Source organism: Arachis duranensis, chromosome 5 (genome assembly GCF_000817695.3).
Source record: "Arachis duranensis cultivar V14167 chromosome 5, aradu.V14167.gnm2.J7QH, whole genome shotgun sequence".
In the NCBI taxonomy this organism is placed as follows: Eukaryota; Viridiplantae; Streptophyta; class Magnoliopsida; order Fabales; family Fabaceae; genus Arachis; species Arachis duranensis.
The window spans coordinates 25,619,063-25,631,094 of record NC_029776.3 but is presented as its reverse complement, the minus strand read 5'-3'; the positions used below and the strand labels follow the sequence as shown (position 1 = coordinate 25,631,094).

The following is a 12,032-nucleotide window of genomic DNA, read 5'->3' as shown; positions in this document are numbered from 1 at the left end:
TAATTAAGATATTTAATTTCTAATTTCATAAACAAAGTCAAGACTCATTAGATTAATATTTGATTTTTTAAGTAAGTTTGACTGAAGTTACAAATTTATAGATCCCAATATAACATATATTACATACCAACTTATTATATTTACTTACATTTAGTTAGCATTTAGCAATATCTTTTTGATAGTAACGTATCTTAATTATTGATCATATTATATTTATATATAAATATATTAATAACTAATTTTAGTATAAAAATAATATTTTTATTTAACCATACTTGTCTTTAAGTCCATTATTATTTTTCTTCCGGGGAGATTGGGTGATCCAATTTCACGTCTAATTTTGTGTGGTCTGGCTTGAATGTTTATGCATCCATATCCATAAATGAATGATATGATGTCACCCTATTAATTATTAATTATTATATTGTAACGTGTTTGTCATGTAAGAGAGGAGCATTTTGGCACGTTGATTGCAACCTCTCTTCATCAATTATCATGCATTTCTCTTCTGTGGCCTTTTCCCACATTACCCCATAAAAACCTACCACGATTATAACTGCACCAATCAAGCTGCACAACATCATAAAAAAATGTCGTTAATCTAATAAACACACTAAAACGTAGTAGAAAATATTTACATTTACCTACATTGGAGAAATACTTTATTAATATAATTAGATTTTATTTAGATACATTCACTATTTAATATAACTAAAAAAAAGTGCAAATTACTATTCTTAAGAAAAGAGTACTATAAATCGATAAACGTTAATGTGTTCTGAAAGAAATAAAAAGTGTAATGTTCCTTGTATCTTGAGATAATGAACTTTTTTTGTTTCTTATTTGATATTCTTGCATTTCGGTTATAACATTGTCAAAAGTTTGAAGTAGAATTTCGATCAACTCTTCAGACTTTGACACAAATTCGTAAATGTTGTGGACCGAAATACTAAATCGTCAAATCTCTTACTTCTCAGCTCCAGTAGAGATCCGTCTTGTCTGCTCTTGATGTGTTTGTGCTTCCTTAGCGTTCGAGTATGTATTTCGGTGCCACTTTATCTACTCGCTCGAAATTTAAGACGTTCAGAGAATGATAGCAAAAGTATGCCCCTTGACTCGAACAGCAGGCACTGACACTTTACTTCTCGTAATACCACGTCGTAGGTGACAAAAAACTTGTTGAATGTAGAGTTAGAAACCTACTCGACGACTTCATACGTCGTAAAACCTAGGGTGGAATGCATTGATCTTGTGATGCAGTTCACATTTTCTCTGAATTGTGTTTGAACTTCCCTGAACTTCTTGTGAGTATACACGTGCTGAAATTGAGCCTCTACTACTGATTTTGTTGCACATGGTATCACTGTGTGAAAATCTTCAGCATCAAATTCTCTTTCTCTTTGCTCTCTGCTTGCTAGGCAATTATCATATTACTTCACAAATTGAATCAAGGAGATGTTCCGTGTGATGAACTTGTTGAAACATGCATGCATGCTCTCGCTCCTTTGTGTGCTTATCATCCCGGCCCAAAAGTGGTGATCTAAGTAAACTGGAATCCATAAATGACAATCTTCGTATAGCTTTACAGAATGAACGAAAAACATGAGCTCGGATAAACCGAAAGCTATGCACGTTTTAACAAAAAAAAAAAGTAACAGCATCAAAATAATTTGAATTAAAAACGTCGGTTAACTGAGAGCCACTTATTGCTTCTGACGCCGAACTTTATGACAAAATCGTTCCAGTTTCTGTCGATTGCGTCTTTTGTGAACGAGTTCCAAATGACGTGGATCATCTCTTGTTCGATTTCTTCGTGTTGCTTGTAGTCGTTTAGTTTGTTTGGGATCGTCTTCATGATATACCAGATGCACCACCGGTGAATTGTTGTTGGCATGCACATTTCGATGGCCCTTTGCATCGATGCCCATTAGTCGGTGAGAATGCCTTTTGGTTCCTTCCCTCCCATGCAATGGAACCAACACTCGAAAATCTATTTGAATGATTGGATGTCTTCATTTTTCATTAGAGCGCATCCGAGAAGTGTTGGCTGATCGTGGTGATTCATGCCCACAAAAGAACCAAAAACCAGATTATACTTGTAAAAATGGACATTGGGAACAGTTATGAACCGAAATGTGTTGCCTGTGTGAACCTAAGACTTAATTTTGTGAACCGAATACCTGTTTGTGTTGTAAGTAGTGTCGAATGAAAAAACGTCTTCAAAATACTCGCATGCAGCCCTGCATCTTGCATCTGTCCAGAATGCGTTTTTGATGGAGTGATCACCTTCGAGGTTGAGCTCGAAAGAGAAATTTTGATTCTTTTTTATCAAAATACCTCCCTATGTTGTTTGAGCATCTCTACTTGGTCTGGATAGCAGAGGTGTGAATGATTCAAAACAAGTTTGGAAATTGTTCAAAGATCGACGTTCTTCAATATGGGTACAAAAATTCTGGCTGGACAATTTGTGCCGGCTGAGGGGTTTGTCTTTAGAGTTGGAGAAATCTTGGATTTCCACCTCCCCTCTCTACTGCATACGATTAGTTCTTAATCTTGTCTCCCTTTCGAGTCGTGTTTCTTATTTTGGTAGAAAAACTGGCAAGTTTGGAATAATTTTTGTAGAACTTTCTAGCTTCCTCTGGTGTCTTGAAAGTCATCCCAACATTTCGGACAAATTGTTTATCTACAACACACCTGGAATGCATAATGAACTGAACATATTATTAAAGCAAAACCATTATATAGTACTAAATGAACGGAACATTGTCCATTATATAAATTCAAATTCGAACAACTGTCTGCATAATGAACCGAGCATATTATCAAAGCAAAACCATTGTATAGTACTAAATGAACGAAACATTGTCCATTATATAAATTCAAATTCAAATAACTGCCTGCATAATGAACCAAAAATATAAATCAAAGCCAAAATAATGTACATTGCTAAATGAACCGAACATTGTATATATAAAACCAAATTCAAAACATATGTGTCTACAATTTAGAGATTATCAATTCAATTCAATTCAATTTAATAATTGCATTCCATTCAATTCGATTCAAAATTGAATAATCCAAACCTCGTCCGCTTGATAGGATTCAGAAGAATAATCCAAATTGCTCTCATTCAACTGAGTTGAAGTTGAATCATTCATTGTTTTGATAGCCTATTGAAATCTGAAAATGAAGAAGATAAATCCATAGATCGAAGAAGAATAGGAAGAAGAACGACGAGCAACGAGCAGAAAAGAAAAAGAAGAAGAACAACGAACACAACAGAGAAGAACGACGAGAACAAATCCAAAAATTCCAATACAGATCGTTAACGTTGAAGAATGTTTATGTTGAAAAAGAAGCTTTATGTAATTCTGTTACGTTAATAGTAAGGGGAGGGGGGAACGTTTGTATTTCACATAACTTGGGGGAGGCGCGTTTTAGAAAAAATGTTTGGATGACTTGGTTAAGTTTTTTGCATAGATGTAGAACATTATTGTTATTATATTTGCTTATATTTAGTTAGCAATGCGTTGTCTTTAGCAATATCTTCTTGGCAGTAACGTATCTTAATTATTAACTATGTTACGTGTATATTAAAATCAGCAATTAAAATTAGCTACTAATATAAAATACATATTAAAATATAAATATACATTAAAAATAAATTAAATCTCATATATATTTATACACAAATACATTAATAACTAATTTTAGTGTATAAATAACATTTTTATTTAACCTTGCTTGTCTTTAAGTCCATTATTATTTTTCTTCTTGAGAGATTGGGTGATCCAATTTCACGTCTAATTTTGTGTGGTCTGGCTTGTATCCATATCCATAAATGAATGATATGATGTCACCCTATTAATTATTAATTATTATACTGTAAGGTGTTTGTCATGTAAGAGAGGAGCATTTTGGCACGTTGATTGCAACCTCTCTTCATCAATTATCATGCATTTCTCTTCTTTGGCCTTTCCCCACATTACACCATAAAAACCTACCACGATTATAACTGCACCAATCAAGCTGCACAACATTCACATAAATGATCTATTATTCGTATTTTTAATAAAATGTTACTCCATAATTAAATTCAAAGCATAATTCAAACATATAGGCAAATTTGTGTCTTACTAGCTAGGCAGTTAAATGTGTTTAAAGAGGGAACGAATTAGTTTTAAATTTTTGAATTATAATTACCTTCCAAGGTAAAAGTCATCTCCAAGGAACAGAGCACCCATGATAACAGTGAAGATGATTAAAATAGGTTTGAACATAGAGCAAAAAAATGGTCCAGCTTTTTGGACGCTCCAAGTGCATAACAGGTACCGTAATGTTGTTGCAGCTATTGCCTTTTTATTGTGCAATAAATAATAATAAACATTAGAATAAGATATCTAGATAGATGGTGAATAAAAAATACTATCTGAATGTATAAAAAAATAGTCATCAAATTAATTATTATATACTTATGTATAAATACATGTTTAATTTATTATCAACATATACTTTATATTTTAATATCTATCTTATATTAACTGATTTGGTAGCTGATTATTTTGTGCATATTCAAATAATAAATATACCAAAGTATTGATGTACTGCAAAGTGCAAAGGCAAGATTGGGATTCTAAATAAAATATGATGAAAACCTGGTAAAAGATTGCAATCAACCCTGTGTCTAGCTTCAGCTGCCATGCACTTTGATCTCTAACTGCAATTAATGCAAATATTGAGCACTGAATGGTTGAAAATAAGAGTTGGAAGAACACTGTCACCATTACAGCAGGGTAATTCCTTATTACTGACGCCTGAAAACATGTATCAGCCAATTATAAAATCAAGTATTAGACCCGATCTTTGAATATTTTAAGGAAAATTACTAAACAAGGATACTTTATGAATAAGAGGTTAGATAATATTAAGCCTGAGCCTTAATATCATTTAAAGTTTTCAAAAAGACAATTTTACCTTTTAAAAGATTTAAAGTAGAGTGACAATAAAGTCTACAAGAATTTCGATTTCATACTAATTAATTTAAAAAAAAAATCAATTAAATCTTTTATGATAATAAACGATGAACACGTTTATGTTCTTTCATTTATAAATAATGTAAAACAAAAAAGAGTTGCCCCTGTATTCCTTTATCTACAATGATATATCTCGCCAGTGCCACATAAACATAGGAATGATATCATTTTAGACGACAAAATATTGTTATTTGAGTAAAAGACAAATAGATCCTTGATCTTTTTAAACGTAGACATTTTCATCCCTCAAGATTTAAAAATACATTTAAATTCCTCACCTTATAAAACGCGTGATAATTAGACCCCTCCGTCGAGTTGGGGTTCAAAATGGTAACAGAACATGCTGACCTGAAAGGGTAGAGTGTCATGTGTCTGTTTTGGTTGCTGATGTGGATGGAGAACAAATTTTAATGGACAAATTAGTCCTTGCGACCATCATACATTCTCTCTCTCTGTCGCAACACTCCTTGGTCCGACTCCGTCACCGCTCTCATCGACTCTGCCACCGACTGCCACCTCTCCTACGCCGATTTCATCCGCCGTTCAGAAACCTTAGCTGCCAACCTTACATCCCTCTTTACATCCGCCGATCCATCCAACTCTTCTGCGGCCGAAGACAGGACAAGGAATCAGATGCCAATTGATGCGAGTGGAAGAGACAGAAGCACAAACATGCATTCTGTTCTGAGCCATGTAGAGAACCTAACTCAGTGGAAAGAAATCAAAGCAAAAGTTCCATCAAGTAAGCACAGGAGGAAGGAGAACGTTCCAAGCATACCCTTGACCAACACTAAAGCTCGCTCAAATTTCTCACCTTGTTTCAGCATGAAATCAAGTGTCCTTCAGTCTAAACCTCTGTTGCCTCAAGTTGCAGTTGATGCTAGTCTCCCACACTGATTAATTTTCCCTAATTTCAATGTCTCTAAGACCACAATTCATTGTCAATGATGAGAACCATGGCAATGAAGAAAAAGCAAAAAACACTTGGTAAATATTAATTCAGTGAAGACCAATTTTAGAGGAGGAAGCATGATTGCAGAGGCCTGGTTTGTAAAGATGGGTAACCAAGTCAGTTCCAACCTCAAGCACGCCCTTCTTCTAGAAACTTCTTTAGAAAGAGGAAGCAGCAGCAACAAAGCAGCACCATCAAGAACAACGATAAGGTAACCATTGACATTCTTTCTTTTAAAGTAGCTAATGTCATGTCCAAAACGGTTCACCTTCACAAATTCCTTTCGGATTTTGAGATCTCGAGGCTTAGGAATGAGATCTTGACCTCTGAAGCTGTTAGGAGCCTCGTTTCCTCCAACCATTCCTATCTCCTCGACCTTGCTCTCGCCGAGAAGCTCGACGAGTTGAACCGCGTCGCCGGCGTCGTTTCCAAGTTAGAGAAGAAGTGTTCTGTTCCTGCATTGCAGGGATTTGAACATGTGTATGGTGACATTGTGAGTGGGGTCATAGATGTCATTGAAATAGGGTTCTTGGTTAAGCATATGAAAGGTATTGTGAGGAAGATGGATAGGTATGTTAGTAACACTAAGAATTTGTATAGTGAAATGGAGGTTTTAAATCAATTGAAGCAAGTTATGAACAAGTTTCAGAATAATCAGAATGAGGAGAGTAGGAAGGTCTTTGAGCAGAAACTCAGAGGCAAGATGTTAGGCAATAGGCATCAAGGATTAATTTGTCCATTAAAAATTTGTTCTCCATCCACGTCAACAACCAAAACGGACACCTAACACTCTATCCTTCTAGGTCAGTATGTTTTGTTGTCATTTTGAACCCCAACTCGACGGAAGGGTCTAATTGTCACGCGTTTTATAAGGTGAGGGATTTAAATATATTTTTAAATCACGAAGGACAAAAATGTCTACGTTTAAAAAAGTTAGGGACCTATTTATCTTTTACTCTTGTTATTTTTTGAGTTTTTATATATATCATTATCAATAGGTCTCTATTTATTAGGAAAAAAAACCTAAAAAAGTAAGTAAATTTTTGTTCCAAAAATTGTTATATTAATAGAAGGATATAATTATTTACAATTTATTATTATGAAGGACCTAATTGACATATTTTTTTCATAGAATAATTAGTTAATACTTAAATATTTAAAAATGTAGGAGAATCAATTGAAATATTGTATAATTTTAAAAGAAATTAGTATCACAATTTACAAATTTAAATTTTATCTCTTAAATTCTAATATTTTAAAAATAAGACATTAGTCAAATATTTCTCTTAAATAAATAAGGGGGCAGATAGATCGAAAGGAGTGGCTAACCTGATATATATACCAGATTGAAGCTACGAAAGAATCAGCAACACAGAAAAAGCCTCCCAAGATCCAGTTAAAATGAGGTGAAAATGATAATGGGATTGAAGAGAGTGAGGAGATGGGTGCCTTGAAGATTGGTGGGCCCTTATATAATATCACAACAAATGCTCCACCAATTGATACCACTGTTCCCAAGACTTTAGCTTGGATGCTGAAATGTCCCCATTCAACTTTTTCCATCCTAGTAAGTCATTCAATTGAGACAATGCTACCTTATCTACTACATTTACAAGGGATATATTGGGGACCTCGCCCAACTTTAAAAAAAAAATTAATGGTAGTAAGTTATTAAATAAAAAAATTAATAATACTAAGTTATTAAGTAAGGTTTAATTTTTTAAAAAATTTATTTAATATTTAGTTTAGTATAAATAAAAATTTAATCTAATTTAAATATTAATGATTTTTAATATCTAAAAAGTAAATAATTTATTTGATATTAATTCTCTATATTTCAATTGCTACGATTGAGAAATCCTTTTTAGCTATAAATATTGTGAAGAATAACTCAAAAAGAAAATAAAAATAAAATTTTTGGCTAATTATCTTTTAATTATATTAAAAAGAAAATTAGTGAAAAATTTAACACAGATTCTATTATCGATGAATTTTATGATACAAAGAATCGACTATTTCGTTAGTAAAAAGTACACACATATTTTTTATATTTTAAAATATATTTTCTATTGCTATATTTTTATAATACATCTTATATTATATTATTTTTTGTATAATTTTTTAATATTATATATGCTATTGGCCTCCCACAATAATATTTCTGAATCTGTCCCTGTTTACAAGATTTGACAAAGTTATCAAATCACAAAAATACTATATACGTTATTTATATAATTTTTTTATATATTTTCTATTTTTAGTATTAGGATTAGTGATCGATAAAAAGGCTCAGTTAATATGTAACATGTTAAAATTACTATTAGTAAAAATTTTTAATTTCTTTTTAATAAATGCATTTGAAATTGGCAGAGTGGGAGACTTTCATTGTTCAATACTCTTTAAACGAAACAACAATAACAAGCAAATAAATGTTTAGCTAACTTTCTGGGTTGTATGTCATTGAGATCACTTTTAAACAAAAGAAGTGGATGCAAATTGTTGGTCTATGACTTTATCATGGGGAACATGCAATTAATTAACCCCCTAAACTTAGAGGTTTATGTGTACTTTACATTCTAATATTTTAGTGCAGTACAATTTTACATCTAAAAATTTCCGAACAATGAAAAAGAAAAGTTTATTTTTGTTTTTTGTATTTTCTTAAAATAAACCAACTTATAAGATTTTGTTATATCGACAAAATTACCTCGTAATATAATTTTGAAAGAAATGTTATAAGTTGTCTTGAACCATTTGATCATTTTAATTTAAAATGTCAAATATCAGATTTTGAAAGTTTAGATTACAAAACGTACCCCAAAATAAAGTTGATGTAGTGAATTGAATTGACATTTTCTCTTTATTACTGAAAATCTGAAATGATACATACTTAGCTTCATTCCATGTTGTATGATTAAAGTGATATTATGGGTAAGTTACGTATATAAAATGTTTAAAAACTAAATTTATCACATTACAATTTTTTAATATTACAGATGTTTTTGTAACTTATATAAAGTGTTATAAGATATAGTGATTTACGTGCTGTGTAGAAATTACTATAGGGTGTAGCGGTTTTTAAAGGAACTGCAATCTAAAGAGACTGCATTTGAAGATTTGTGGCGATTTCTGAAAACTTGTGGCGCATTGCACTCTTGCAGTATGATGGTGAATTGCATTTGAAGCTCTAACAAAATGAGAATTTTTTCTCTGCGCAGATTCATCGTCTCATGCTAAAAAGCAAATGCAATTGGAACATGGAAGTTATAGTTAGTGTCTTTCCAGTTTTCACACGAATTTTTTCAAAATCTAGCTCTCTAATTTGCTGAATACAGGGTTAAAGTGGAATGGAATATCTAACTTCTCTGCTTCTTGAATTAATCTATGAACTATTTGGTCTAAAATCTCGAACACAAGCAAATCTCAAATGAGGTGGACTTTTAGGACGTGCACTCATAACTTGGAGGAGTGTAATCCACTGAGCAGATTCAGTAGCATTAAGATCAACTATATGAATCATTTTTTCATCTTCCATCGCCTCAATAATAGCTTGATTTTGTCAGAACAAATGCTATTTTTATGAATGAAAAAATCTCATAAAAGAGCTTTCGAGTGAGAACTTCAAAAACCATGTCCATTCTAGTTGAATTGAAGTAATCCTCAAATTTCTGCGCAGAGAAGAAATCTTCATTTGGCTAGAACCTCAAATGAAATTCATCATCATGCTGCAAAAGTGCAAGTCTACAAGTCTTCAGAAACCACTATAGCCAATTACGATTTTCTTAGTTGTAGTTTCTTTCTAGCACCTAAATCCAAATAAATCGTTACAACCTGTAACGGTTTACGTTCAATTCTAAAACTACTACACTCTTACGCTCTGTAGTGATTTTTATAAATATAAAAAAAGTTGTAAAAATTTATGCAATATTAAAATGTTGTAATATGATAAATTTAGTTTGCAAACATTTTATATACTTAATTTGTCCTGATATTATTGTCATTTATAGCATAAATTAGAGAAAAAGAACTATAAATTCGAAAAAAAATAATGTTATTTCTCTAATTGATGTGTTACCTTTTATTATATATAACAAAAAAAATTCTATTATCATGAAAAATATAAAATAATTTAAAAATTTTCACAAAAAAATAACCATCAATTTTAAAAGTGAGAATATGATGAAATAAAGAAGAACCTGAATAAAAGTGCAAGTACAAAAGTTAAAGCTGGAATGAGGTTGAGCATGGCAGAGGCAAGAGTTGGTGAGCTGAGATCTATGCCCACATATGCAAATATTTGTCCTGAACTTCTGCAATATATGTTCAATATTTATGAATTTCAGTACAGGCCTTGGCATATATGATTATGATTTCACAAAATATGCATACATTATACTTGAATATGGTACTTTTATTAGTTGCAAGCTTAGATTAATAAGCAAAATTTTTAATGTAGTAATAGTATACCAACCCACACAGAGAAAGCAAAAATAGGTTGCAAAGTGTTGAGAAACTCAGAGTAGGACGCTCTGACCTGTTAAAGAAAAAAAAATTAAATATAAGAAGCCCAAAAAAAAGAGGCAAAAAATTGTGTTAGTTGTTATGTTTTCTTCGCTGAATTGTAGTAGCAACAATATCAACAGAAAACTTACTTGTTTTGTGCAAAATCAGCTACATAGATCTAACGACCAATTGTAGAGCATTATATTTTTGAAAAATATTCTTAAAATTCTTACTCTTGTGAACAGAAAATATAATCATCATCTTTTTCTTTAATTTGTTATTATATATTTTTGTTTGAAAAGCAAAATCGAAAGAAGAGAAACTTACCTGGGTAGAAGGAAGAGAAAGGGGAGAAGAAGTAGGGTGGAGAGTGCCAAAGAATAGACAATCAAGACATATTTGTTGAAGTCATCATTCATGGCTGCTTTGATAACAACCATGCTACCACTTTGCAACACCATAGCCATTACCATTCCCACAAATGGCGCTATTATCTTATTCCCCATACCTTACTTTCTGCTTCTATCCCACTCTCACAAGTCTCAAACTATGTTGCTTTTTTTGGTTTCTTTTTTATTTTTCTAGAGTCACATAATAATAACAACATGGCAAGGTTCTTAGCTATGAAGCACGTGCCCATATAGGCAACAACAAAGTCTTATCTATTTTAGTATGATTAATTAGCCGTTTTATTAAATCAAGAGTCACATATCTCAGAAAATTTCAATTTATTTAGTATTCATTTGTTATACTACCTTTTTCTCGTGATACAATTATAAAGACTATGACAAACTTTTTACTTTTTACTTTTTTTTTTTCTACCATAATTTTTTTTAAACACAAATATTAGGACGGGGACTAATATTTTTTTCACTTAAAATTGAAACACTAAAAAAGAGTGGTTATTATTAATATAATTCATCATCTACAAGATAAGTGATTATTATTAAAATTTTGGTGTTTATACTTATAGAGTTTAAGAATCATTGTCGTCCCTAATGACTAGTTGTATTAATAATAATAAAATTATCTTATTAGTCATACATATATATACTAATAAAATAAGACAGAATTTGTATTTTTTAATAATAAAATTGAAGTTTAGTTAATTATGTAAGTTATAACAATGAAGTCAATAATCATTTTAATCCCTGGAAAATTATGATTGACAAAATAATCCTGAAAATATAAATTACAAAATGACCTTTAAAGATATATTCTATTCGAAAATTTGAATCAAATATTTAACTAAGTTACTTGTATACTTATATATGTTTGATTTATTTTATCAAACACAATTTAGTGTTAGTTTGGATTGGTTTTTTTGAGTAAAAAAAATACTTTTTAGAATAAAATACTTTTATTCAATTTAAAATCTATTTGGATAAATCTTAAAAAAAAGTACTTTTATTAAAAAATAAATTATTTATTTTTTCTAAAAGCTAACAATATTTTAAAAAAAAAACAAAAATAAAAGGCGCTTTTAATACTTGAAAACTTTTTTTAAAAAGTTATTCAAATATAAAATAATTTTTATCTATTAA

The 12,032-nt window shown here is 31.0% G+C and overlaps 1 protein-coding gene across 5 annotated transcripts; it reads right to left on the bottom strand.

The window, feature by feature from the left end:
* Nucleotides 1-287: 287 nt before the first annotated feature.
* Nucleotides 288-11,103, bottom strand: LOC107488873 (WAT1-related protein At3g28050). Of its 5 annotated transcripts, none has more exons than XM_052261471.1 (8): nt 10,816-11,103; nt 10,457-10,519; nt 10,182-10,295; nt 7,315-7,549; nt 4,656-4,814; nt 4,204-4,355; nt 3,937-4,029; nt 288-477 (listed from the first exon to the last, which is right to left on the bottom strand). In XM_052261471.1, the coding sequence occupies exons 1-8, from the start codon at nt 10,992-10,994 to the stop codon at nt 420-422; spliced, it is 1,053 nt and encodes a 350-aa protein (XP_052117431.1). In that variant the 5' UTR covers nt 10,995-11,103; the 3' UTR covers nt 288-419. The 5 variants fall into 5 exon arrangements, 4 of the variants coding, with proteins under 4 accessions (XP_052117431.1, XP_052117432.1, XP_015965135.1 ...); XR_002375475.2 differs by lacking the exons at nt 288-477; nt 3,937-4,029 and adding exons at nt 1,369-2,694; nt 3,084-3,180; XM_052261472.1 differs by lacking the exons at nt 288-477; nt 3,937-4,029 and adding an exon at nt 3,015-3,180.
* Nucleotides 11,104-12,032: the final 929 nt, after the last annotated feature.